General features: G+C 33.2%; 2 protein-coding genes across 3 annotated transcripts; one reads left to right on the top strand and one right to left on the bottom strand.

Moving 5' to 3' along the window:
- The first annotated feature begins 778 nt into the window (after nt 1–778).
- LOC130612185 (protein max-like) lies at nt 779–1,588 on the top strand. Its single transcript, XM_057433482.1, has one exon. It carries the CDS (start codon nt 891–893, stop codon nt 1,413–1,415), a length of 525 nt encoding a protein of 174 aa, XP_057289465.1. The 5' UTR covers nt 779–890; the 3' UTR covers nt 1,416–1,588.
- A 1,935-nt stretch (nt 1,589–3,523) lies between these two features.
- On the bottom strand, nt 3,524–26,782 carry LOC130613138 (spectrin alpha chain, non-erythrocytic 1-like). 2 transcript variants are annotated; one of them, XM_057434463.1, is made up of 56 exons: nt 26,431–26,782; nt 24,008–24,133; nt 23,769–23,909; nt 23,562–23,645; nt 23,330–23,434; nt 22,996–23,087; nt 21,948–22,092; nt 21,748–21,864; nt 21,596–21,660; nt 21,320–21,428; nt 20,963–21,202; nt 20,220–20,330; nt 20,050–20,127; nt 19,825–19,980; nt 19,182–19,386; nt 18,863–18,975; nt 18,451–18,519; nt 18,115–18,358; nt 17,983–18,035; nt 17,833–17,902; nt 17,521–17,588; nt 17,261–17,410; nt 16,912–17,004; nt 16,557–16,837; nt 16,313–16,427; nt 16,074–16,157; nt 15,681–15,785; nt 15,498–15,589; nt 15,200–15,344; nt 14,596–14,777; nt 14,403–14,502; nt 14,125–14,273; nt 13,773–13,956; nt 13,365–13,468; nt 13,071–13,233; nt 12,837–12,921; nt 12,124–12,308; nt 11,656–11,870; nt 10,593–10,691; nt 10,067–10,309; nt 9,715–9,946; nt 9,373–9,532; nt 9,008–9,084; nt 8,823–8,879; nt 8,050–8,186; nt 7,903–7,975; nt 7,715–7,831; nt 7,490–7,605; nt 7,293–7,356; nt 7,025–7,137; nt 6,876–6,930; nt 6,689–6,783; nt 5,694–5,849; nt 5,262–5,408; nt 4,607–4,757; nt 3,524–4,097 (listed from the first exon to the last, which is right to left on the bottom strand). In XM_057434463.1, exons 1-56 carry the CDS (start codon nt 26,686–26,688, stop codon nt 3,972–3,974), a joined length of 7,299 nt encoding a protein of 2,432 aa, XP_057290446.1. In that variant the 5' UTR covers nt 26,689–26,782; the 3' UTR covers nt 3,524–3,971. The 2 variants fall into 2 exon arrangements, with proteins under 2 accessions (XP_057290446.1, XP_057290447.1); XM_057434464.1 differs by lacking the exon at nt 8,823–8,879.
- Between the last annotated feature and the right edge of the window lie 152 nt (nt 26,783–26,934).

Genomic DNA, 26,934 nt, shown 5'->3' on the forward strand with positions numbered 1-26,934 from the left:
AGGATTTTTTAGGTGTTCTTAAATTTTTGCAGTCTCGACTTTATTAAATAGGATTTATAACGAACGCGTATTAAAACCCTTAAAAGTTTACACGACAAGTTTACACAGTTCAGAAAAGCAGCTAAAAAGTACAAGAGTTTTTAAGGAAGTGGTAAAATTAAAAAAAAGAAGTTGGAGATTGTATAAAAAAATGACTTTTTTATCTGACATGTCTTTATACGCAGGGCCCATACACGGGTAAGGTTGTACTGCATATTGCGTGGAGATGTTTTTACTCGAGTAGACTTAAACGTAACAAAATTACTTCCTCTATATTCCATATTTTTATTGACTATTTTTTTACCAATGTCGTGAAAAAGGAGAATGAATTTTTTTTGCTTTATCAGTTTTTCTTAAAATTAATTAAAAAACAGTTTGAAACCAGGTGTGAGTAGAGCATTTATTACCCGAACTTTTCTTTTCGGCCCTTAACCACCACCCACCGATTAAAAACCCACATTTAGTGCTAAAACCCATAGATGTACATACACGCCCCTAACCTCAAGTTACAGTAAAATAAAGGCTACTATAATAAAGACAAGCAAGTGGAAAGTAGAACTTCATATTGTCACACATATACCATGTGGGTACTGGATTGTGAGTTACAAAAACCGTGCTAAATAAACTTATATGTAGCTTTATTCAATGAAAAATCAATGGTGGTTTCCCTAAACTCCTTTATGTGCTGCTAAATTGTAATTATTCTCTGGAGAATCGAAAAGTTTGATATGAAATAAATGTAATTTCAAACAAGGAGAACATAGATGTAAAAATCTGTAAGAGCAGTGACACGTCGATTTCATGTTAACTACTTTTGTATTTTTGCTGTGCGCGTATTTAAAAATTGGAAAATGAACTTCAGTTCGAAAGAAGTGTCTTCAGCCTCGTCAAAGAAACGGCGTCGTATTTCTGTCGGCGATAGAGACTATCACAATGCACTCGAACGAAAAAGACGTGAATTAATTTCGACGAGGTTTCTCCAACTTCGCGATGCTATTCCTTTTGGAGTGTTTGGAACGAATAATCGAAGCGAGAGAAGTTCTCGATGTATCATACTAAACACAGCTTGTCAGTATGTCGAAATGATGGAAAAAACAAACGCTATGCATGCTGATGATATTTTACAGTTAACTCTCGAAAATAATCTTCTGCAGTCCAAAATCGCAGAATTAAAAAATGGCAACGCCCAATCGTGTGAGATAAAACAGTTGTTATTGGAAATGGAAGAAGCAAGCCAATCAAACATGGCGATGAACACGAAGCAAGTTATGCCATGTAATGAAAATCAAAAGTTAATATGCGATGAAGCATTAAAATGCTCCGCTCATTGGTTCAATGGAAATGGTTTGAACGAGGCTATCAGTGGCCACATGTGATATGTTCAAGTGACGTCATTAAAATTAGTAACGAAAATGATGAGTTGGGTTACTGTTGTCAAAGCTTGATACTATAATTTTTTTTATACAAGCTGCGGAACACTTATTGAAATTAAGATTTTTGCATAATTTTACATGACATGTAGCTAGTACAATTTTCTTTATCGTATGAAGCAGACTTTTTTATTTTCACTCCTTCATTTTAATCACCGCCGGCTAATTTGTTGCTTGATGCTAGGGGCCGGGACTGCTCTTTTATATAAAATTTTCTACCGGAAGCGTTTGTTTTATGCTTCAGTGGCACATGCGCAAACTTTTTTTGGCGATCATAGCACAGTCTGCTTGCCATGTACCAAATCAAAAAATAATCTTTTTTTTATTTTCCAACGTAATGATTGTAGGGGATGGGTAAAAAGTTTATTGGTCACGTCTGCACAACCTTGTCCCCAGACTTCCTTGTCTGGGGATTTCTTAAAGTTTTTTGGTGTCACTTAAGAATAAAAACTTTCATTGGGTTCTAATTCTAATGTTTGATTTCAGAAAAACTTGTGAACGGTTACTAACTTTCTATCGCGGCTGGATTGCTGAAAAATTAAAAATTTGTTTAGATGTCGTTTTGTTGTCTTACTTTGGGATCACTTTTAAAATTACTTCATATCAACCCTCACCGACGGCATATTGAGCGAGGGGCGAAAAAAACCTGCGTAAAGACACACGTGATTTGTGAACAAACCACAATGGAACGAATATCCCATGTTAGTGCAGCTGGAGAAAGTAGAGAATAACCAAAACTGGAATCTTTGTCAAAAAATAGTGAACGCTATGACGCTGGTTTTTCTGTTGTCTCTTTTGTCGTTAAACGCGATTTCTGATCACCTACCGCAGCAACGTCAACGGTATTTTGCACTGTCGGGTGGAAAATTTAGTTCTCCATCGTATGGACTTTTGTTTTGATATATGTGATCATGAGCTATGGCTAGTAGATCGCATGTCCGTATTTCGTCCTTATTTTAACGCAGAAGTGCGTCGTGCGTTCTAAAGTATAATTCAAGCACCAAAACTCATAATAAATGTCACGAAAATGTAATACAGACGAAATAACCGTTTTCCAATTGTTTCCATAACACGAAAATGACTGGGATAAGGGATAATACGAGGTTAAAAAGTGCATTTTCATCTCAACAGCTGTGCAAGTTTAATTTCAAACATCAAAAGGTATTGACAACGGAGTGTCTCAACAAATTCTTTTATGCCTACGAATCTTAGGAAAAACAACTTCGTTTCCAGGGCTAAGAAAAAACCATATCAAGGAGTTTAAACTTTTAATGCATTCTAAAAGGCCATTTTGTACTATAAGAAGGACAGAAACAGAGCAAAACAGAAAATTTTCTGCAAGTAATTTTCACCTCAAAATATTGCACACATTTCAATACAACGTCAGGAGGGTACCGCAAGGGTCCATATTAGGCCCACTGCTGATTTTAATTTACTTCAACGACCTGGCAGACCATCTTCATCATGCTCGTATTCTAATGTATGCAGATGACACCGCAATCTACTATTTCAACAACGATATTTATGCTATTGAGAATGTGCTCAACCCCGAGTTTGAAAGAGTTTTATGTTACATGAACGATTCTGAGGTAATAATAACAATAATAATAATAATAATAATAATAATAATAATAATAATAATAATAATAATAATAATAATAATAATAATAATAATAATAATAACGATAGTTCTTTATTTAGCTACCATTTTGCGCAACAGACACGGATAGTATGATATAGATTGTAAGATTTGATTTAGAACAGATGGCTAGTTGTGGAACACAAGTTAACAACTAATATATCGCAATGTTTTGACTTTTGATAACGTCGGCAATCAGCCACGTGATAAAACATAAAATAGAGAGCTTCATCTTTCCAGCTTGTGGTGGGTATAATTCCTGCTAAGTAGCCTCTAAAATAAAGCAGTTGCTCAGAACTTCGAGTCAACCTCCTCGCGAGTCCACCCCATCAATTTTTACACAACCACGTACAATGACACAGTAGAACAATTCGTATTTAAAACACCCAAAAGTAAAAAGTTAAAACGAGATGTATCACAGATTGGTAAATGTTACTACATCAAATCAAATCAAATGAACAGATTGAAAAGTAAATAAGTGGACAACGAATTAGTGCATTACAATCTACTTTTGATATAACAAGTGTACAGTAAAATTAACATGCGCTCAAAGCAATAAAATGGGTAAAATGTATGATACATTCGGTAGAATGTGCAACTCCTAATGAATTAACAATCCAATAATTATATAACATTAGTTAAAGCATATCCAGTATGCCCAAAATATGCTTATGGTACCTGCATACAGTGCAGTAATAAGATTACTGGTGCACACTAACTAGAATAAAACGTAATAAAATCACAATAAATATCAATTACTACATATGTTCACGGATGATTTAACCGGATCGCTGTCTTTTTTTTACATACGCTTCTCAAACTAGTTTTCATAATTTCGTGTTCTCGTTACAACATGTCATTAATTACGCTACGAATAGATTATCAACGAATGTTTTGTATTTGAAGTAACCAAGCAACTCTCTACCATCTTTATCAACGTAAGTTTCCATGCGTTCCATACAGTACTCGGCTTGTTCTTTGGTTAGTGCCTAAATAGAAAAATTTGCAAAATAAAAACATTCTTATGAAACACTTTTAACGGTTTTTAAGATGCTTTTTTTTATTGAAAGCAAAGTACACGATAAAGTTATTTCCTATCGAATTCACAATTAAGCCGACATTTTACAAACAACGGCCGTTAGGAGATTTTAAAGGTAATGCTACGAATGAAGAACGATTTACTTCTGTACCCATGTAATATTTTAATGCGATTTAAAAATAAAAACATGTGACAAACCCAGTGGAGAAGATTTGAGAAATTTGTGAAAAATCAACTTTTAGAGGAGATTTGAGGAGTTTTGACAGGGAGTGTCGACCTTGCTATTGTGAAAATAAGTCAAGATTAACTGTGCTTCAGTGCGAATAAAAGTTACGCAAGTTTGGTATGCTATAGTCGAAAAAAACATTCTCACTAATAATTTTATTAGTTAACTAAATTATTAAGATATTAAAGAACATTAAAGGATAAGAAATATGTTTCCAGTAAAAATATGTTCACCTGATAAAGTTCTTCTTCTGTGACGTATGGCATTTTACCGCCGTCGGTAATGGCGCGGAAGGCTTCCTCTACTTCACTGGCAGATCTTACATTTTCCGTTTCACGACTAATCATGAACGCCATGTACTCATTCAATGACACAACACCATCACTAACAAAAAAGCGACAGCTAACAAGTTTGATTTTAGTTTGATTTTCATTACATTCTGTTATTATTGCGCATCGCTTTGTTGTACAATATATGTTCTCATAAAAAATGACTGTCACTGCTGTACATCTTTCACACAACAATAACACACAATAATAATAACAACAATTCTAATAGAAACCATGTTCACGACAGATGGAGATTAACAATCAACGGATTAAAATAGAGAGAATACTTCTGCACGCAACAAATGAGTAAAAGTTCTTATCTTTCTTTCTTGTGATCAGGTAAAAAATATGTTGCTTTAAAAACTTCATGTTTTATAAAAATTTTTCATTTAAAGCAACTATATTTCCTTTTTATATTTCTGATTTCTGCCACTCAATACCTGAGCTCTTTTTTCATCAGGTCTTATGATTACGACTAAGCTCCCAAACTGAGAAAAGGGAGCCACGGAAATGATAAAAGAAGCACATTCTCTTCTTCATATAATTTCAGTAAACTCACCCATTTGGATCAACAGTTGCAAGGATAGCTTCAAACTCTGGATCTTCTTCACCTTCCTCGACCACAGGCAAGTCATAACCAAGCGAACGAAGACAGGATTTAAACTCAATATGATCCAAGAAGCCTGTTTTGTCCTTGTCAAAATGCCTGTAATAGAATTTATGGCAATAACATTTTTTTGTTCACTGTGAAATATACATTACTATCAGGGTAAATTGAAGAGTTTTTATGTCTAAACACATGTCATTGAATTACATTGTTCAAATTGTTGCAAAATTTTTATTTACTCCTTAGTTATGAAACACAGCAGTCGCATTTCAGCAAAAAACAATTTTAAAGGTCCGGTCACTGTGCTAATTATCAGTTATGATAGCTCTTCTCAAAACGTTTTGCCAGCTTTGCTAGCAAAACAGTTCAACGTGGGGCACTTACTTAAACATGAGGTTAAATTCTTTCAGAGTTTCATCAGCCACTCCTGTCATATTCTTCGCATTAATTTGATGTTCGAGATTCTTCTGCATACGCATGTTAAGTTGATCTAATTGATCCCACTGCTGAGCAAGCCCAACTGTACTATGTTCGGTATACCTGTAAAAAAAAGCGGTGAAGAGTCCTTTTTACAGAAAATGCTAAGTCAACAAGTACTTTACATCCTTAATAAAAAATTTGATCTAATTATGTACAATTTCATCCCGCAAATTCGCTTTGGCTGCCGAACTGTCCAACACTGCTTTCAAACTTTCACCCATACTGAAGCAATACACTGCCTTCAAACTTTCACCCATACTGAAGCAATACACAGCCTTCAAACTTTCATACATACTGAAGCAATACACTGCCTTTATACTTTCATACATACTGAAGCAATACACTGCCTTCAAACATTCACCCATACTGAAGCAATACACTGCCTTTATACTTTCACACATACTGAAGCAATACACAGCCTTCAAAATTTCATACATACTGAAGCAATACACTGCCTTCAAACTTTCACCCATACTGAAGCAATACACTGCCTTTATACTTTCATACATACTGTAGCAATACACAGCCTTCAAACTTTCATACATACTGAAGCACTACACTGCCTTCAAACTTTCACCCATACTGAAGCAATACACTGCCTTTAAACTTTCACCCATACTGAAGCAATACATAGCCTTCAAACTTCCATACATACTGAAGCAATACACTGCCTTCAAACTTTCACCCATACTGAAGCAATACATAGCCTTCAAACTTCCGTACATACTGAAGCAATACACTGCCTTTATTCTTTCATACATACTGACACAAGACACTACCTTCATTTCTTTATACATGTAATAAACTGTTCAACTTTAGACGAAATGTGCAATTGTTAACTACACATACTACATAATATGTTAATATAAAAGAGAAAAGAAATGAGTGCACGTTCTTACTTGTTGTCAAGAATCAAAGCTTCTTCTAACTGCGCACCCACATCCTCAATATCAGCAAGATCTTCACGTTTTGATGTGATTACTTTTGATGTCTCCTATAAAGCAAAAGGCATTAGAGAAGGAACTCAACGAGTTTTATGCAATAGCAAAGTTTGTGAGCATCGCGACTGCATCAGTTTTATTTTACCTTTAAAGTAACAAGCTGATCCTCCAATACACCAGTTACATCAACCATGGACATTCTGAAACACGGTTGAAAACGTATATAATAAATAAACAAAGTAACCCGTCACACGCCAGGCGCATAGACAATATGACAAACGAAAGCATCATTACCTTGTGTCAGTAACAAATCGATAAAAAGAATTTGCTTTTTCAGCGAAGGTTTGGCGCAATTCATCGTTATAGTCTTGACGTCGAGCCTCCTTTTCAAGTTCATTTTCACGATCCTAAAAAAAATTATGTAAAACCACCTGCATAAAAAACTTAATATCCATGTTTATAACGCAAAACCACCATTTACGAGATGAAGCAGTGATATCTCGAAAGAACAACTTAACGAAGCAACCAGTAGTCACTTAAAGTTGGCTAAAGCAAGGCTTACTTTAATGATGTCTTGCAAGTTTTTCCACGTTTCTTCAAGCACGTTCATATCAAACCATGTGTACCTATGAAGATTGGAAAAAATGAATGCTACCCACATACTTTTAAATACCCCTAAATTTGAAATTTTCGAAGCCGCGAATTAGTAACGTAGAATATATATAGCAAAATATGTCGTGAAATATATTCAAAACTCACGGATTGACTTCAATGTTGTACGCTTTTATTTGTTGATCCAAATCAGCTAATTGAGAAATAGTAGCTTTTGGATGATCTAAACTTTTTCGGAACGCAGAATGTGCATCTAATAAAGCCTAAAACGGGAATAAAACATATGCGATATAATCTGATATTATTTATAAATACAAACGAACAGTGTCGTGTCCCAAACATTTCTGGAATACAGAAAATTTGTTAACAAACCTTAATCTGGTCAACCGAGTTACATCGAACAGGATCAGTGAGGTCTTCTTCAGCATTCTCAAACCAACTGTTAAATTCAGAAGCTTTTTTTGCAAACATCAAAAACAAATCCTCGACCTGTAAAAAGAGCTCACCTTTTAGCTTACATAATTGTTGAGAAAGCCAAGGTATTTGAAAAAGAAACAAACCATCTGGTGATGTCTTTGTTGTTCAATCAATCTGTCTCGACGTTCTTTCGCATCTTTAAGAAGTTGTTGCCATCTAAAAAAAAACAAAGATATAAATACTTTGTTTCATAAAAATCAATTAAAATAATTAACTTTTCAATAACCAACCTTGACATTAAGTTATCATGTTTCTGTATGATAGCTTGTGATTGTTCATGTTCTGCTTTCACAAGCTCATCTTTTAACGCAGTCACACGTGCAATACCCTCGTTCTCAAACGCACGCAAACCTGCGTCAAACGTGTCCTAAAATGATTTACAAATTAGTTCACAGCCTGTCAATTCTGTCGCAACTAAAAGAGAGATTGACAAAGATAGACGGGTATACTTTAAACAAACGTAATGTGTTGTAAGGTCACTGTAAAACTCGTACACGGTTGCCCCCGTTAGGGAAAAAACAGTTTTAATTTTCTATGAAATCCTTCCTTTTTCCTCACTTCCCCTTATTAAATCAAAATCCTCGATTTCCCTGATTTGGTCACAGCCCTGACATACAAAGAGACAGAGGAATAACAATACAAAAAAATCAATGCTGCATGCTAAATGATGAAAAGATAATGGTTAGTAACTAAAATAAAAAGTTAGTTAAACATGTGTGTATGTATGTGTGGTATTAGCGATGTTATAAATCCTTATAAATATTATGTATTATCTTAAAATTTACTATCTTTTTTTCCTGGAGTGGTCAAATCAGTTAATGAACTAATTTATAAAATTGATTGAGAGGTAAATCATATTAATGAGAATTACCATTTTGTAAAAAAAAAAGAAAAGTTTTGAGATCGAGCATTTTTAAACAGGCTTTAAATGAGTTTTAGTTGACGAAACAACGAAAATGTTAGTTATGGTTAGTTTAGTTATTTTTTTGTTTTGTACACAAACCTGCATTTTAAGTAACTGATGAGGATTGAGTCGAATATATAAACTGCGACGTTTCTCCTGTAAATAGCAGATATACATCACGTTACATATATATCATAGTGACCATTGTGTCAATAAGCCAGACAAAACTGTGAGAAGTATATAATATATACACAAGCTTTCAAATAAACAGAATATTGTTGTACCTGTTTAGTTAAAAGTGTTTGAGCAGCAGAGATATCCTTCGTGCCTTGATCACCCTTAACGTAACTTTCTTTTCCACCTACGAGGTATAAAATACAACAAAGTCAAGGATAACTACTAGATCAAGAATTAATCAAATAGGACACATCACGATTTTAAACTTCACATCACTTTGGCTTCCGTTTCTTTTACATATCCCTAATTTCCCAGCGACATTTCATCTGGTACATTATATCACAAATTAAACTCTAACCAGCTCAAACCCAAAAAAGGTCATAAATCCTTATTTGTTTTTAATATGTTCATTCTCCAATTGCCCAAATAAGGATTTTATGTAGTTGTGTAGACGCACAAAAGAAAGACTAACCTATCCATGACTCTACCACGTCAGCCTTCCAGTTAAATTGTAAGAACGCAGAATTATCTTGAAGCTTGTGATGTCTGATCTCAGCTTGTTTTTGTAAACCTGATAACTTCTCATTTAGTTCGTGAAGAATCTCTTTTATCATATCTCCTCTGAAATTCTCCTAAAATCACAAACAGATGCAGGAAAACGTTTAAAAACATAGAGTAAAAAATCATGCACAGCAACGTTGACACTTCAGGCTAATCTCCTTTAGATTTTTTTAACACTAAAAAACATATCAAGCAAAGAAAAAAGAAAAGAGCGTGTCCTTCAGTGTAAAGGCAACTGTTTAACCAAGTATACCTTTGCGATTAATTCTTCTCCTTGTTTTTCAATATCACTGACTCTTTGTTTATGTACAGTAAAATCATTCTCAAAAGCTTTGTGTTTTTTCAGCAGACCTTGCACAGCAGCTAGGTTGTCGCCATAATCATCATTGGAGACCAACACTAACTTCTCAGCAATCCAAGATTCTTCTTCGTGAATGTTAGCAATCAGTTGTTGATACTCCTCGGATTCGCCTAGTTTCTTTTCCCTAAAATATTCAGTTAACTTTAATATATAAATATAATTCAAGAACGTTACAAAAATAAGAAATAAATACAAAATAAAAATATCGACAATAGGTTACAGGAAATGATTTTTTGGACACTACCTGTCAGAAGTGAGATTGTTCAGTTCCTTCCAGTTCTCTGTTAATTGTTCACATCGTGATTTGATTTCTCCTTCCTTGTTAGGATTTTTTTCAGCAAATAAATCACCATTCTGCAAAACCGTTTGAATGCGAGCCTCTCGACTTTTTAACTCAGTCACTAATCTTTGAAGTTTTTTGCGAAGGTTTTGAACTCCAGTTAAATCCTTCCCATAATCTTGAGATAAAGCAAGCAACTTCTTCTCCCTAAAAAAAAACGAAATTATGTAGCCACAAAATGCGCCACTTTATAGCCACATGCTGACAGGTTCATATCGCAAAAAAATTCAAAATGCGCACTGTATATCGCAAAATACAATAAACAGATGTAATGGAGTATATATTAGGCGTCTTTGAAACAATCACAAATAAGGTCTGTGAATAGCATTTGTGAGAAAACAGCGGGAAAAATGGAGAAAGATGTATGTACTTTATTTAATATGTCGCATGTTTTATTGTTAGCAATAAAAACATGCGACTAAAACATTACCTTATCCAAGACTCTTCATCGTCCACATCTCTTAAGAACTGATGAAGAGCTAACGATGATTCGAGCTTGTCTCTTCTCGTAGTCCTTAAAATTTTGACACTAAAAAATAAAACATAATAAGTAGATACTGATTACATCCCTGAAAAAGTGTTGTTCCTACCATGAAAAAGTGTTGTTCCTACCATGAAAAAGTGTTGTTCCCGCCATGAAAAAGTGTTGTACCCGCCATGAAAAAAAGTGTTGTATCCACCATGAAAAAAAGTGTTGCACCCGCAATGAAAAAAAGTTGTACCGCCATGAAAAAAAGTTGTACCCGCCATGAAAAAAAGTTGCCGCCATAAAAAAGTGTTGTACCCGCCATGAAAAAGTGTTGCACCCGCCTTAAAAAAGTGTTGTACCCGCCATGAAAAAGTTTTGCCCCGCAATGAAAAAGTGTTACACCTGCCATGAAAAAGTTATACCCGCCATGAAAAAGTTGTACCTGCCATGAAAACGTTGTACCTGCCATGAAAAAAAGTTGTACCCCCCATGGAAAAGTGTTGCACCTGCCTTGAAAAAGTGTTGCACCCGCCTTAAAAAAGTGTTGTACCTGCCATGAAAAAGTGTTGCACCCGCAATGAAAAAGTGTTACACCTGCCATGAAAAAGTTGTACCAGCCATGAAAAAGTTGTACCCGCCATGAAAAAAAATTGTACCTGCCATGAAAAAAAGTTGTACCCGCCATGAAAAATTGTTGTATCCGGTACAAAAAGTGTTGTAATCGCCATAAAAAAAGTGTTGTACCCACCATAAAAAAGTGTTGTAACCGCCATAAAAAAGTGTTGCACTCGCCATGCAAAAAGTTGCACCCGCCATGAAACAGGAACCTGCTGATGGTCTGAAGCAGCAGATGAAATAAAATTGCAAATCACCTTTCTAAGCTACTATTAATTTTATACACACACCTGAAGTCTCTTTCCATTTTTTTTTTTTTAATTTCATTTTTGTAATGACTTTGGTTAAAAAAACCCTTAAATATCAATACAAAAATACTGATTGCAAAAGTCAATAAAAAAAGATTTACTTTTCAAATCTGGTGACAATGATTTCTGTTGTTTCTTGAATTCGAACAGCATCAAAATGTTTAATCTCGATAAAGTGTTTACATTGAGCTTGCAACGAACCAATTCGATCCTCATGTGTAGCTATTTCTACTTCGACCAACTGATGTTTCTTTAGTAAACTTTGCGCACTTGGTAGGTCCTTACCATAGTCTTCAGAAGATAATGTTTTCTCCATCTAACAAATAATAACATTTAATTAAGGCGGTTGATAATGATTAATCAATGTTGCAAATGAGATAGGAATGGTACAAAATGTTAGTTATTATTACCATATATTTATTGCTCCCAAATATTTCTATTACTAATATTTTCTGTGTTCCTAATTCATACATTTCGATTACATGACACAAATTAAACCTTAGCTGTAATAATTACTTATCAAGCCATAATTCGATTCAGAAAAGAAAAGGTAAAAAACACAACCATACCTCGCCTAACCAGAACTCAACATCTTGAACTCCACTCGAGAAGGTCTGCTGTTCACTAGCTTCTTGAAGCTTTTGTGTTTTAATGGAACAACATTGCAATAACAATTTCCAGTTTTCTTCAATACTGTCCAGTCTTTCCTTTAAGAAATTCTCACTACCTTGACATTTATTTTGATCTATCAACCCTAACAATACAACGTTATGCATATATACAACCACTCATTTGTAACAGTTCATTTTGAATTTTTTCTTTTAAATATCTACCTTAAAAGTACTAACTTTTAGCGTTCGTTTATGAATTTTGTTTGTGAATTTAAGTAGCCACAAATATCATTCAAGATAACGTTTGCAAAAATTAATACTTAAAATAAAAACACGAAAAACAATTCGTAAAAATTATACGCTGGAGTTGAAACACACGCACAATTTCATTCACACAAAGAAAAAGCTTTTATGTTAATTCATATGAACTAGTCATTTTTGTGTTTACTAAATTAGTTAACCTACAGTTTGTAACACTTGCTAAAATATTTGATAACACTCCTTCTATTCGCGAAAATAATACGTTAGTATTAAGTACCATTAAGTTTTTCTTTATTTTAGGGATGAGAGAAAAAAATACATGACAAGAAAATTTTTTGTAGCAACATGAAGAAGCTAAATGACTTTACTGACTTCAAAAAATGGAGCATGTTGTAATTTTTAATTCTCACCTCTGCCAACATTTATGGTTCCCAGAACTCTGTCTTCATTCGCTGCAATTTCAGCTTCAAATGCTTGATGCTTTTGCACTTTACCCTGCAATTGATAAAAAAGCATGATATAAAAATAAGAATCATAATAGTCCTTGTTACAACCTGGACAATCTAGGATCATATTATAAAAAATAGGCGTGTTTTAAGGTATAGTAAACACATTCTATTGTTTAAATGTGTTTGAAAACTCACCTGAATATTAGATGGATCCTTATATGACTCATCTTTAGCAGTTTGCAACTTTTCACTTATCCAAGCCTCCACGTCATCTGCATCTCTGCTAACAGACTGGAGTGATTGTGATTCACCAAGTTTTGAACGTCGTTCAACAAGAGCAGCTTTTAACAATGCCCATCTACATGAAATGACAAAACCAGTACCTTTTAGAATTTTGCATTGCTCTTGCATGTGGTTGTAAATTATGAGAATTTTTATATCGTTTTCTCAACTATCACCATGTTTTATTTGAAAAAAATGAGATTTTACCTCTCCATAACAGCTTTTATTCTTTCCGCAATGACATTAGAATCATAATGGTCTTGTCCAATTAATTTTTCAGCTGTTTGCTCCAGGGCTTGAATTTTTGCCTCCTGAATTTTTTTTTAAAGTTACAATATTTTGATACGACGATTAATTTAGTAATCTGGGATAATTAAAATTAAAGCTCATATCCGAAAAAAATGTTTGTTATTGCTAACAATAATTTAACCCTTTCAAAATATCAAAATTACTACGAAGTTCTTATTCGGTATTTGAATGTATTCAGCAAAAGATATATAAATTGCAGGAAAAAAATCCAAAAAGGTGTAATCATAAAATTAATTACCACTTGTGGTTTTCACACACATAATTTTATACAAACAAAAATATACCTCCACAAATTGATACGCTTACCTGAATTGCAATGGCCTTTTCAAAGTCTTTTTGTTTTTTCATCAAAACGTCAGTTGATTCACTATCCTCGCTTTGTAGAACAGCTTCTCGAGCATCCATCCAAAATTCTGCAAGCTCAGCATCACGGTTGAACAGCATTTCATCCATATTGTCATCTAAAATCTTCTTACGGGAATCCCAAGACCTAAACAGAATAATTTTATATTTATACATTAAAAATGGAAACTTAAAGCATATATCAAGCATATTAACACAAAATTTTTACATTTTTAGATAACTTTGCTAAATTTAAAACTCAGGATTTCATGTGTCAGGATGATATGAATTAAAACAAAAGACATGTAATGTTTACTTTTGTAAGTCATCTCTAGCTGTTTGAACTTCATTTAACTTTTCCTGAATTTCTGGAGCATTGCAATGTTCCTCCTGAATTAACTGTTGACCAAATTCGTTGAAATTGTTGAATATTGCATCACGAGAATCAATTTCCAATCTGTGTTCCTACAATGGCAAGTTAATTTGGAATACAATTGTGTAATCAATCAACCTTCAGATGTTTCAGCAGTCAGTTGTAAACAAGCAGAAATATAGGTAGCTTTCTACAGCTTTAAACTTCAGCTATTCTCTTACTTGGTGTCTATCTAACAAGGCTTCTGCACCAGCGACATCAGTGGCAAGCTCATCAGATGTTAGTAAAGCATTGATACTTTGTACCCAAGACATTTGGTCTCTATAAAATTCGAGGTTAAAGATTAAAAAAGGTGAAAGAGAGCATTTGACAATGCTCTGAAAGCAGAAGTCATGCTCTTTACAATGCACCTACCTGTAACTGCTTAGGAATTTCTGGAAAACATATGATTCATTTAGCTTGCTCTTCCTTTCCGATGCTTTACCTTTCAATTGTCCCCAAGCTTCAGTTAACTCGCTTAGCTTTTGTTGGATTGTATCAGCAGATCCTGGGTGATGTTCTATGAGTTGACCAGCCTCTGAATTTAGTGAATTGACCTGAATAAAAGATGTAAAAATAGCCATTTACATGTTTGTTTTCATAAGTAACTCCATTTTTCATCTCAACCTCAGTTGCCAAGGTAGAAAATTTGATTTCATTCCTAAAGTTGCTGAAAAGTTGCTAAAAGCGTAATATTCAAGACAAGATTTCTATTTTTGCACCTTAATAATATTATTTGTCAGAAAAATGATTTGTCATTATTATTAAAAAAAAACAACACTTTGCACGTTACTTGTTAAATTATCTAGTTTTAAGTTGCGAAATATTTTTTTTAAAAACACATTTTTTCTAAAAATAATAAATTGGGAAACTTTGATTGATTTTACATCTGAAAAAGAAATACATCTAAAAATCTGGTGTTTTTTGCAGACTGGCTTGTATTTATCACGGGAAAAATAATCAACATTTTAAAATTTACCTTTTCTTCTAAGGCTACTAAATCTCGTTCAATAGCTTCATGCTTTCTTTGAAGAGCCTGAACAGTAGCTAAATCCCGACCATAATCAGTCGATGATAAAGCTGCATCTTTTTCATCAATCCAAACTTTGGTGTCTTCAGCATCTCTATGTGAATAAAAAAAAATAATAATGAAGATTAATATTACAAGTAAACACCAAGTTCATGTATTTCACATGTGCCCAACAGGTCCTACAAACTAAAACTACTAAAATACTCTAAGTAAATTTCAAAACACAGTGTACAAAGGATTTGATTACCTATGAAATTTTTGAATTTCAGCAGCGTTCTCCAAAGCTTCTTTTCTCTTTTGTGCGGCTTCATTCATTTCTTCCCAACGATGAGTTACTCTCTAAAAATAGTTAAGTTTTGTTTCCAACACTCCGAATTAAAACATCTATACTCAACTCATCTATACTTATTAAACCATAATGGCTACTCACTGTCAGAATTTCTTGTACTTTTTCATACTCTGATGATTTTTCCTCTTTCAGTTGTTCACACAAGGCTTGCAATTCTCGTATGCGTGCTTCTTGTGAAATCATGTCCTAAAGACACACTTATATTTATAATAAGTAATACAAGATAACCAAACAAACAGCATAGAAAAGAGACATAAACAGCATATGAAATAGGCCTGGATAAAAAGACATGTTCTGTCTGAATAATCACACAACTTAATCCTATTTTGTATCCAAATGAAGAAGTTTGTGAAGTTATTGCTATAAAAATTAGCCATCCAGTGAAGAGTAGGGAGAGAAAACGTACAACTCTGAAAAAGAAGGTGCTTAATTCCCATTATTCTATAGAAATCAATGTATTTCCAATTTCCATACCTTTTTGTACTCATCATATTCCTTTTGCAACATTTCGACACCATCCATATCTTCACCAACTTCCTGACAGGTTACTACAGCTTCCTATAAAAGTTTATGGAAACAAAATATATTTTTATGTCTATTACTACATGACCCATTGATAGTTTACCATATCACAAAATATTCAATAGTCAATTGCTACTTTAGCACAAAAGTGACAAAATCGATAGGTATTAATAAAAGAAGAGTATACATACTGAATCTTGTATCCATGCTTCAATTTCTTTTGCCTCTCGCAACATTGCATTCTTTTTCATAGATTCTTCTAACTTGGCGTGTCTTTCTTGAGCTTTACCAATTAAATCTGCATATCTAAAAGACCAAATATGTTTCCAAAAAAGTGAAAAAATGCAGATTGACAACTATCTTTTTAGGTAGGCTTCATGTAAGCATAAACCAAAAAAACGATCTCTGGAGCATATACAATTATAATATCTTTACTTGCTATCAATTTGTGCTTGTCGATCACTAATAGTTTCTTGCTCAGGAATATTAGAGAGAAGATCTTGTGATGCTTTCTTAGCATCGACTTTCTTCACGCATGATGCTGGCACAAATCCCTGTCGATCATCACTTTCAACTTTCCACCATTCTCGATTGCTACTATTCAGCAGTGTCAATATTTGGCCTTGATGCACAGAGATTTCTCTTGGATTTTTCTCTTCATAATCTTGTATTACTTCTACAACTTCTTTATCACTTATGTCCCCAGACAGTAGTGGCTAGAGTCAAAACATTATTTGTTATAACAGATTCTTTGGTAGCTGTAAAATGTGACATCAAGGGTAAACCCTACCTTGCATTCTAGACTTTGTTCTCGTAACCCTTGAATAACCGTATTATAAGCCTCAATGTCTGCCATTAAAGCTTCATGTTTTGTTAACATGGCCTGAAAATAATAAATTATAAATAAAAAAACAAACAAAAAAACACAAAAAATCAAATAAAAAACAAAAAAACAAAAACAAAAAAAAAAAAAACCAAACAAACCAACAAACCAAAACAAACAAACCAAACCAAATTAAAACAACAAAACAAACCAAACCAAAACAAAAAACAAAGAAACAAATAAATAAATGAACAAACAAACAAAATAGTATGACAAGTAAAAGGTATGTATCTGAAACATTTAGTTTGTTTTCTACCTGAGCTGTGTCTTCATCCTTTCCATAGTCCACATTTGTGACAAGAGGTTCCTTCTCACTCATCCATGCTTCGGAATCTTGGGCATCAGCAAGGTATTGATGCGTTTGCAATGCATCATCTAAGTCTGTTTTGCGTAGGTGCCCTTTTGCCTATAATAGTAAAAAGTAAAACGAAATAAAAATGAGTAGAACTAAAAAGCATCACTGCCAATATCCATCACAATGCAAGAAGTGTAAAACAGTTAAGTATTTGAGCATACCAACAGTTCCTTCCATTGAGCTTGCAAATCATCAATTTTTTCTTTGATATCATCTTTCGCAAAATGATCTAAACATTTTGTGTCACAAATTGTTTAATATTTTTAACAAAAAAGAAACTCATTTGATTTTTAAATAATATAAAGTCATCAGGTATTTGAATGAAAGTTAATATTATTTTCCTTAACAAGCATGTTATTAAATATAGGAAAATTTATGCCTGTCACTACTTCACAACTTTATATGCAGTAAAGTTTCAGAGTGGTATCTAAATACAGGAATTATGCAATAGAACTTAACTAAGAAATCCGTACCTTCACTGATCATTCCCTCACCACTTTTGCAAACATTTTTAATGTGTGGATCATGATTTGATACTTCACTCTAAAAACACACAAAGAGTACAATAAGTACTGCTGATATGCACAATTCTTCCTGAGTAATAAAATTTATAATTCACATACCATCAGGGCTTGATGTTTCTTAAACAAGTTTTGTGCACCAATTAAATCACGTCCTGTAAACAAAAAAGATAAAATAAAAGATTTACAGTCAAAAAAATATTAGACAAAAACATTGCTCGACTAACACCACACCTGTGTGAAGAGATGAAGCAATTGGTTCTTTCTCCCGAATCCAACTCTCTTCATCTTCAACATCATGTAAAAACTGATGATACTTTCTTGCATCTTCAAGTTCTTTCTTTCTCTTGTTCACTGGCTCCTTCAATGCTTCAAATCTGTTAACGAGTGCTTCTGCTTTCGCTGTAATAGGTTCAGCATGAAAATGGTTGTTTTCTGCAAATTGGTCAGCATTTTCTTTTACCATTCGAACACGATCCTACCCAAAGATACAAAATATTTTAAAGTAAACACTCTTGTATACACTGTACAACATTAAAACTGCATATTTGAACTAAAAGATGAACATACCTGATGTGCAACAATGTCAGCCTCAAGAAGAGAATGTTTCTTCTGAAGGTTCTTTACGCTCATCATATCCTAAAAAAAGATACATATCAGGCCTTTAAATTACATGCCACGCTATAAAAAAGAGTCGGAAATTGCACAAAAGATGCAAAAATGTTTTTTTAAAAAACAAGGTTAAAATGTTTTATTTCTACTGTGAAAAATAAATGGAACTGTATTCTTTCCATTGTTACACGCTTTGTTACTGTTACTGTTAAGATAAATAAAAGAGCACAGATAAGAAGAATAAGTTGTAAAAATGCATTGCACATGAAGTGGGTATATTTTATCCAGTCCCCAAATTAATTATATGGTCACATGGCATTTAAGTTCAGATTTTAAAATTGCTGGAGTTATTATAGTTACAACACATTACCTTTCCAAGATCAGCAGAATGAAGTTGGTTCTCCGTCTCAGATAACCACATATCTAAATCTTCCACGCCTCTATTGAACTGTTGTTCTTGATTAGCTTCTGTTAACTTTTCACCTGCAAAAGACAGAAAATGTATATCTACTTCTCCTTTTATTTTTGCTCTTGCTTTAAAACAATTATATTTAAAAAATCATATTTTTTTTTGCAATAAAAGACCTGTGTCATCCAAACCTAATAAATGATATTTTATCTATCTGTTTAACTATAAATTTTTTTTTTAAATTTTCCAGTTTCTACAGATAAGAAAATATTTTTTTTACCCTTTTCATCCGCTTTTGTTTTTAATTCAGTCCAAAGTTCATCAATTTCATCCAACTGGTTATTTATGTCACTTTTAGCATAGTGATCAGCATCGATTAACTCTTTTCCCTTTTCTTTCAGGTTATTAATTCGATTGTCATTTGCATTTAATTCAGAAACAAATGCTTGATGCTTCTGCAATTTTCCTTGCAAGTTAACTGGATCCTACAAATTAAATCGACAATAATATACTAAAGAAAGCTCTTATGTAACACTGAAGACCATTTTTTAATTTCAATGGTTGACTGTATTGTTTTTGCAGATGGTTCCACTTTATAAAATTGCAAAAGCAAAATCTCACACACTGAAAAAAAGCTTATGTTGTCCGAGTTTATGTAAGTGTATTTAAAACAAAATACAGGATTCCTTGTAGCTTATTTTAAACTTTAAACAAAATTTTTGGGAAAGCACTTTAATAGAACAAAACACAATAATTTTCACACCACATACAATCTTCTTTGAATAGTTTGAAATGAAGTACATCAGTACTTGTTCAGTTTTTAATTCAACTTTGGTGACTTTTTAGGTAGATTTCCTAATGTAGGTTTGCCATAAGAAATTTATGTTAAATTCACTCTCTGTTTAAAAAATTAAATTTAATACCTCGTACGATTCGTCACAAGCTATCTTTATTTTTTCATTAAGCCAAGATTTGGTTTCATCTGTCTCTCTTTCAAATTGATAATACTGTGCAGAATCTCCAAGTTTTGTTCGTCGTTCATTTGCCTGCTCAGCTAATTGTTGTCGTTTTTTGAGCAACTGAAAACATAAAATTATTGCTTACATATTACACAAGAAGCACCTACCATACAATTTAAAATAAAATACCTTCTCCTGTTTCTCTCTAACTTCTGGTATAGCATAATGGCCAGCAGCAACAAGTTTGTCAGCATATGCGTTAATAGCCTGAAAATATTATAGATAAAATAAATAAAAATATATAGATAAAATTTGAAACAAAGAACAATGTAACCAAATCTGTTATCACTAAAATTTACCTTGACTTTTTCCTCCTGAGCTTGGAAAATATTTTCAAAATCCTCCTGCTTTTTGCTCAAATTATCAGCACCATCAACAGAATCTGCATTTGGTTCTTGGTAGAGAAAGTTCTAGACAAAACAAAATATGGAGTTTTAGGAAAAAAGAAAATGTTTTTTTCTTCCTTTGAATCAACAATCCAGTTAAGTCATAAAGTTTAATTTAAGTTACTATTGGTCTAATACTTATATGTAAATTAGTATTTTGTTCACCATGAATTCTTCTGGCATTTATGGTGAAATTTTTGATACATAGAAATATGCCATACACGACACATATTAAATGATAATACTGTTGTGTTTTTTTCCTAAAAGTTAGAATGTAGTGGCATGTGTATCTATGCAACAAAACAACTTTGGCAGAAGATAAGCGAATGTTTTTAATGCAGCTAAACCATTTCTCGCATCAGATTCAAGACTAAAGATCACAACATCACATGTCAAAAATGTTCGACTGTCATCTCATATAATAAGGGGTGAATATGGATTATTGTTTGGTAGAATATAAAAAATAATTAGCCAGATTTCTCAATTAAGGATCTTCAATTACTTAATCTTTTGCAGCATAAACGCCCGAATAAAATGATATTTTCTACATCGTGTTATGTTGTATTCACATTAAAAAAGATGCTGGTTCAATATTGCTCTAAATATTACACAAAGTAAAATGGACTAGATAAATGCAGTAGATATATGTATCTTACCTCTTGCTGGACCATAACAGCTTCCATTTGCTCAATATCTCTATTAAAAACTTGCAATTGCATGCATTGATCATAGTCTGCTTTTTTCTTTCCCCACAAGTCATTCATCTTTGCCCATTCATTCTGCAAGTGTTCATTTTTCTCAGCAACTTCATCTTTACCATAATGGTTTTGTGCAACCATTGAATTTCCTAATTCCACAGCCTTATCAAAGCCTTCTTCAGCAGCATCAATATAACCCTAAATAGTAGTAGTTGGAAGAGATACAAGTTGTATGTGTAGATCAGCCATCTGTTTATAACACTTGACAATTCAACGTTTCTGGATTTTTCACAAGTCAACAGACAAAACACATACTCTATGTTCAGCATGCCTTTCTAATAGTGCTTCAGTAGTGGCAACATCTTTTCCTTTGTCATCATTTGACATCAGCATCATCATTTCATCAATAAAGGCCAAATAATTTCTAATGCAATGAAGATATTGTATACATAACAAAATGTAGTGCAAATACAGATATTGTATAAAATCTGTACTGTTGGGCTAGGTCAAAAGTTATAAAAATATTACTAAAATAATAGTGTCAACTTTTTAATTTAGTTTAAAAAATGTACTTTCGTCTCGAGCACTGACCTTTCATCTGCCAAGAACTTTTGCAAATTATGAGAATCGTCAAGGTTCTTTTCACGAACTTTTGCCTAAAGTTTAGAAATAAATTTTGTTAAGAGATTTTAAATAAATAAATTTTTAAATATTTGAAATATGACGAGTTATAATTATTATACCTTCTCCTGCAAATCATTCCAGTGTTGCTGAAGCTCAACTTCCTTGGCAGTAATTGGTTCTTCCTCCTCTGGATATTTCTCCTTTAGCTCAGCAGCCTCTGAGTTAAGCAGCTTAACCTAACAAAAACAAAAAAGTACTTAGCAAAAGCTAAATGCTAGTTAGAAAAATTAAAACTGAAGTTCTGTAATAAACTTCGAACCTTATCAGCAAGGGCAGCCAAGTCTCTCTCCAAAGTTTCATGCTTTCTTTGCAAAGTTGCTACGCTGGACAAATCCTTCCCAACATCATCAGTAGCTAATGCAGTTTCTTTTTCACTAATCCAGCTCACAGTCTCACTGGTTTCCCTAAAAGATAAAGAAAGCAAGTTTATGTTAGAAGCTTTAATACACACACAACACAACAGTCTTTTTCAGGAATATTTGAGTAGGTGTACGATGATTCACATGTGTAAATTAAGTAACGCATGCAATGTAAAACGCACGTGCAAAGAATGTTATTACGCCTGCAATACGGGCTCCAAGGTTATTTTTGTTCCGCATTTACTTTGCGGTAGAACGTTTTAAATCATGAACCCCAAACACGATGATCGAGCCCCTACTGGTATAGTGACTCTCTCAATCTTAACTTCCTTTTCTACATGTCTGAAATAGTATGCATGACTATACTGTTATTTTTATATTTATTGTTTATTTTTGAGGTCATCACAAGCAAATAGGCAAAAATATGCTTTGTTTTCAAATTAAAAGAAATCTTTATCCATGTGTCTTAAATAAAACTTCAAAATTCATTCAGAAAGTTCAGCTACACTTTAACAAAATTTTTACAGACAAAAATTTATACCGTCCGTGGGTTTCGTTTTTACAGGGATAAAGAAAAAATCCATTAAATTAGGAACTGCTATAGTTTCTAATTATTTTGTCAAATGAAGAAATTATCTACAATTAAATCCATGATAAAATGTCTATTCCGCCTGTAAGTGCCGTTTTGCAGGCTTGCTTCATCCGTGCACCGTCGCATGGCTTGATTTCTTGTGAAAGACCTGGTTAGCAACGACGAAGGGGCCAGGCGAAAGAGGTTTAAGTCTGCGTAGTACTTTTAACTAAGTCAGGAGTTGGTGAATTAGCTAGGAAGGTCAGGTTGGCTATGAATAGGCTTGCTAGTGGATTAGGCGTGCAATTAATCACATGCCTGAAACAATTTAGGCGTGCTTAAAGGCGTGCACGTGTAAACACATTCAAACTGTGTACCTATAGAAGTTGTGCACTTCAAACGACTCGTCTAGTTTCTTTCTTCGTTTTTCTGCATGTAATTTTAATGCTTCCCAGGCTTCATTTAGACCCTGTATAAAAAACAAAAACAAATAATGAAACAAATGTAAACATGCATTTTAAAAAAAACACTTTCAAATCGTAACAGTGTTACATTAACAAGTGACTTGATAGTGTAACACTATTAATTTTTAAATAAAGTGTTTTCTTGAAAATCCGTAAGAATTTTGGCTGATTTCACATTAAATGTAACCATGTTTATATTTTTGACTATTTATATTTTTAATTATACAGCATAAGGGCATATGCATACATCACGCTTTTGTTTAATTTCATCAACATCTGGATGCTCTTCACCTTCCAATTTTGATGCAATTTCATTTGCTTCGGTAATTCTAGCCTCATTTGCAATTAGGTCCTACAAATAATTTTTTTTAATCATAAAAAGCATGGAAAATATACTAATAATAATTATAACTATAAGTAAGTCACAAAAGAATGAAAAAAAAAAATGACTATGACTATACGCAATATAAACATACTACCTTCTGAAAGTCGTCAAACTTTTTTAGCAAGACTTCAACATGATTGATATCCTGTATTGGGTCATCAGCAGAGCATATCACTTGCTATAAAGAAACAACTTTCTAAACATTAGTGTTTCACGAAAAAATTAATATACGTGAGAAAACATTGCATTCATTGAACTTGTAATTAAACTCCCTGCATACTGTTAAATCATAATTTCATACCTTCTCATTTATCCACAACAATAGTTCATCAACAACTAAATAATAGTTGACCCTTTTTTGGATAAAAACCAGCATGACACTTTTTTCTTTTGACTTTTGCAAAAGCAATGCCCACAAAACTTTCAATTCCTCAATACGTTGCTATAATACAAAGTGAGCGCGGTAAAATTCCTTTGAAAATTCAAAAAAATTGTTAGCATGTTAGTATTGGTTGTACTTGAAAGTTTATTATACTTCACCTTCACAAAATCAGCAGCATAATGTTCTTCATTGATCATCTCATTACCATTATGTTCAATAGATTCCATCATAAACGCATGAGCTTGAACCTCTGCCTCAAATGTTGCATGCTTCTGGATTTTTACCTAAATAAATTCATAAAATCAATTGATGTCCAACAAAACACGTACACTTTTAAATAGTGCGTCAGTGAAGATTGTTTCCTCTAAATTTTTTTAAAATAATTAGTCTTGCCTTCACTTAGGCTACTCCAACTTAATTAGTTGTTCAACCGGCCGGCCGACCGTAATTTTTTTGAAAACAAAAATTTTTTTTTGAAACAACAACACATTGTCTCATCTCATTTCGTGAAAATATGAGCTTAAAAGATAATCAATGATGTTATACTTTGTTGGTTGATAGATAGATAGATAGATGTGCATATTTTACATGGCTAGCCTCACAAATATCGAGGGATATACCCTGTCTATTATTTCCAGGAGGGGCCATGGCGTAGATGGAGAGTCCTAGAGTATTTAATGCTCATTTTGAGCTACACAGACCCAATTAGAGCCCGCGCTCTACTAGACAACTCCCGGCAACATCCAACGGCCCACACAGTGTGCCATCTTCCCAATTTCCCTCACATGGCTTGGGTTAACCCGGGGCTATGGTAACATTCACTCGCCCATGTTGAATCGCCGTCAAGAGGAATCGAACCCCGGTCTCCCGCACAGAGTACGAGAGCTATAACCACTAATCTACGGCGCCACATAACCACTAATCTACGGCGCCACATAACCACTAATCTACGGCGCCACAAAATTAGCTACTTTCGCTAAAAATAGTGAAAAAAACAAGACAGATTATTATCGTAGCACCCTCCTTCGTTATGATTATATATATATATATATGTTTGAAATTACACTAGACAAAATGTAATACTGCAAGACTTTAGTTGATACCATTTAGGAAAAATAATAAAATCAAGGTAGAATATGTTTGTCGTAACACCCTCCTCCATTATGAATTTTAAAAAAATAATTTAAATGCTGGGACTTTAAATATTGTCAACTAAATTATAGTCTCAAAAATATTTTGCACTTAAATTTAGAGTTTCTTATACGACTGTGTAAAACACATTAAATAAACACCTATTTTTTTTATTAAAATCACTTGTCTGTTTTTTTATCATTTAAGTGGGTGAAGAATAACTTGCTGTATAACTTTCAAAACATCACAAGTACATTCTGTATAACTTTCCCTTTATAACAAAAAAATATTAACTGCGTGCGTGATGCAAAATACAGAGAAAAATGTGCCTGTCGTAACACCCTCCTCCGTTGTTATTTTTTAGTATTATTATTTTTGTTGTTCCAATCATATATTCTCAATAAAATTATTATTATTTTGCTGACTGACTGACCGTAACCTATCGTCAACTTCACTTTAATTTAACAAAAGCACATTACAGCAAAAACAAATCACTTTTCACTCACTAGTGTTTTTATTGTCTGTTTAACAAAAATTGTTTCCTCAGAAAATTATTTTTTAATTAATTGGTCTTGGGACAGTTTCATGGATTTTCCTCAAAGAATTAATTTTATATCCCCAAAAATAGAACACAAAAAAACATAATGATGCTTGCATGTTAATTGTTCTCAAAGTAAAATCTCAGTGTTACACAAAAGTGGCTCACAGTGGAAACAATTACTATAACTATACTATAACTATAAGTTTTTGTGATTTTCTGGGCTGGCCCTTTTAAATATTCATTATTATTATATATCAAGTGGAAAAAAAAATAAACTGAAATTCTTCTAACTTTTTCTTAAGAAAAAGAAGTGTTTTTTATAGTACTTCATCTCCCTAAAATCCAATTACTTTAGTTCTTAAACGGATTTTAGCATTCTGTTTAATATTTCTGATAGCAACATAAGAGTCATTCAGAGTATTTCTTATTTTTTAGAATCACATAAAAAAACTCAAAATTACTAAAAATATGATTCATAGGAAGATAAAGGATAACAGTTGGAAGATAAAGGAGTTAATAAAAATTATATATAAGTTACTTATCAAGTTATTTATCTTATTAAAAAACATAAAAAACAGAACTTCGCTACCACATAGTTAGTTCATTTTAATTTTTATACTTTTTTAAATAATTCTTTGAGAGTCATTTGTGGTGAATCTTTTACAGGCATTGTTCGAGACTATGCAGGTTTTTTCGGGCAAATACCTGAATTTTTTCAAACCGCTGAACTCGCCCGCACTTTTTACGGCGTATGTGGATTATCGGCACCCTCATGTCTATGCGGCTTTTTCCAAAACGCCGAACTTGCCCGAAAACGTGGGCACATTTTTTCGGCGTATGACGCATATGCGGCTTATTGGCATCCTCGTCACTAGTTTTTGATTAAAAATAAATAGTGGGCATTCAAACCTGTAAATTAACAGGGTCCTTGTAAGATTCATCAGATGCTACCAAGAGCTTTTCATTAATCCATAGTTCAACTTCATCTGCATCTCTCTTGAACTGAAACAATTTCCTTGCATCTTCTAACCGCTTTCTTCTCTGTTGGGTAGCAAGTTTAAACTCAGCATAGCGTCGCAATACTTGATCTCTTCTATTTTCTATATCTTCAACAGTTTCTAAAAGTTTAATCTCCGTTTTAGGAGTATCATTTTGGACTTGTTCCATATTACTCAAGCTAAATTTATTTTTATTTTTAGTGTCGTCCACACCTTTATTTCTTATATATATCGTAGCTGGCTGCAGATTTTGATTTTCAACAACATCTGTTTGCGTACGGAAAAGAGTTCTATTTTCTTCCCCCGGCTAACTATAATATTAGTGACGATATAGGCAAACTTTAGTGGTAATCCGGGTGTCTAATCGTGAAAAGTTCTGCTTTAATATGAGTTCGAGTAAGCGAAGCACAAAATT

This window comes from Hydractinia symbiolongicarpus, chromosome 10 (assembly GCF_029227915.1).
Source record: "Hydractinia symbiolongicarpus strain clone_291-10 chromosome 10, HSymV2.1, whole genome shotgun sequence".
NCBI lineage: Eukaryota > Metazoa > Cnidaria > Hydrozoa > Anthoathecata > Hydractiniidae > Hydractinia > Hydractinia symbiolongicarpus.

What these genes read in the sequence shown, in the direction of transcription:
- LOC130612185 (XM_057433482.1), top strand. Translation starts at nt 891, where the DNA reads ATGAACTTCAGTTCGAAAGAAGTGTCTTCAGCCTCGTCAAAGAAACGG.
- LOC130613138 (XM_057434463.1), bottom strand. Translation starts at nt 26,688, where the DNA reads ATGGAACAAGTCCAAAATGATACTCCTAAAACGGAGATTAAACTTTTA. An exon ending in AAATTAAACAAAAGCGTGAT is followed by an intron (nt 23,088 to 23,329) that starts GTATGCATATGC and finishes TTTTTTATACAG; the next exon opens with GGTCTAAATGAAGCCTGGGA. An exon ending in ACTTGCAAGACATCATTAAA is followed by an intron (nt 7,138 to 7,292) that starts GTAAGCCTTGCT and finishes AATTTTTTTTAG; the next exon opens with GATCGTGAAAATGAACTTGA.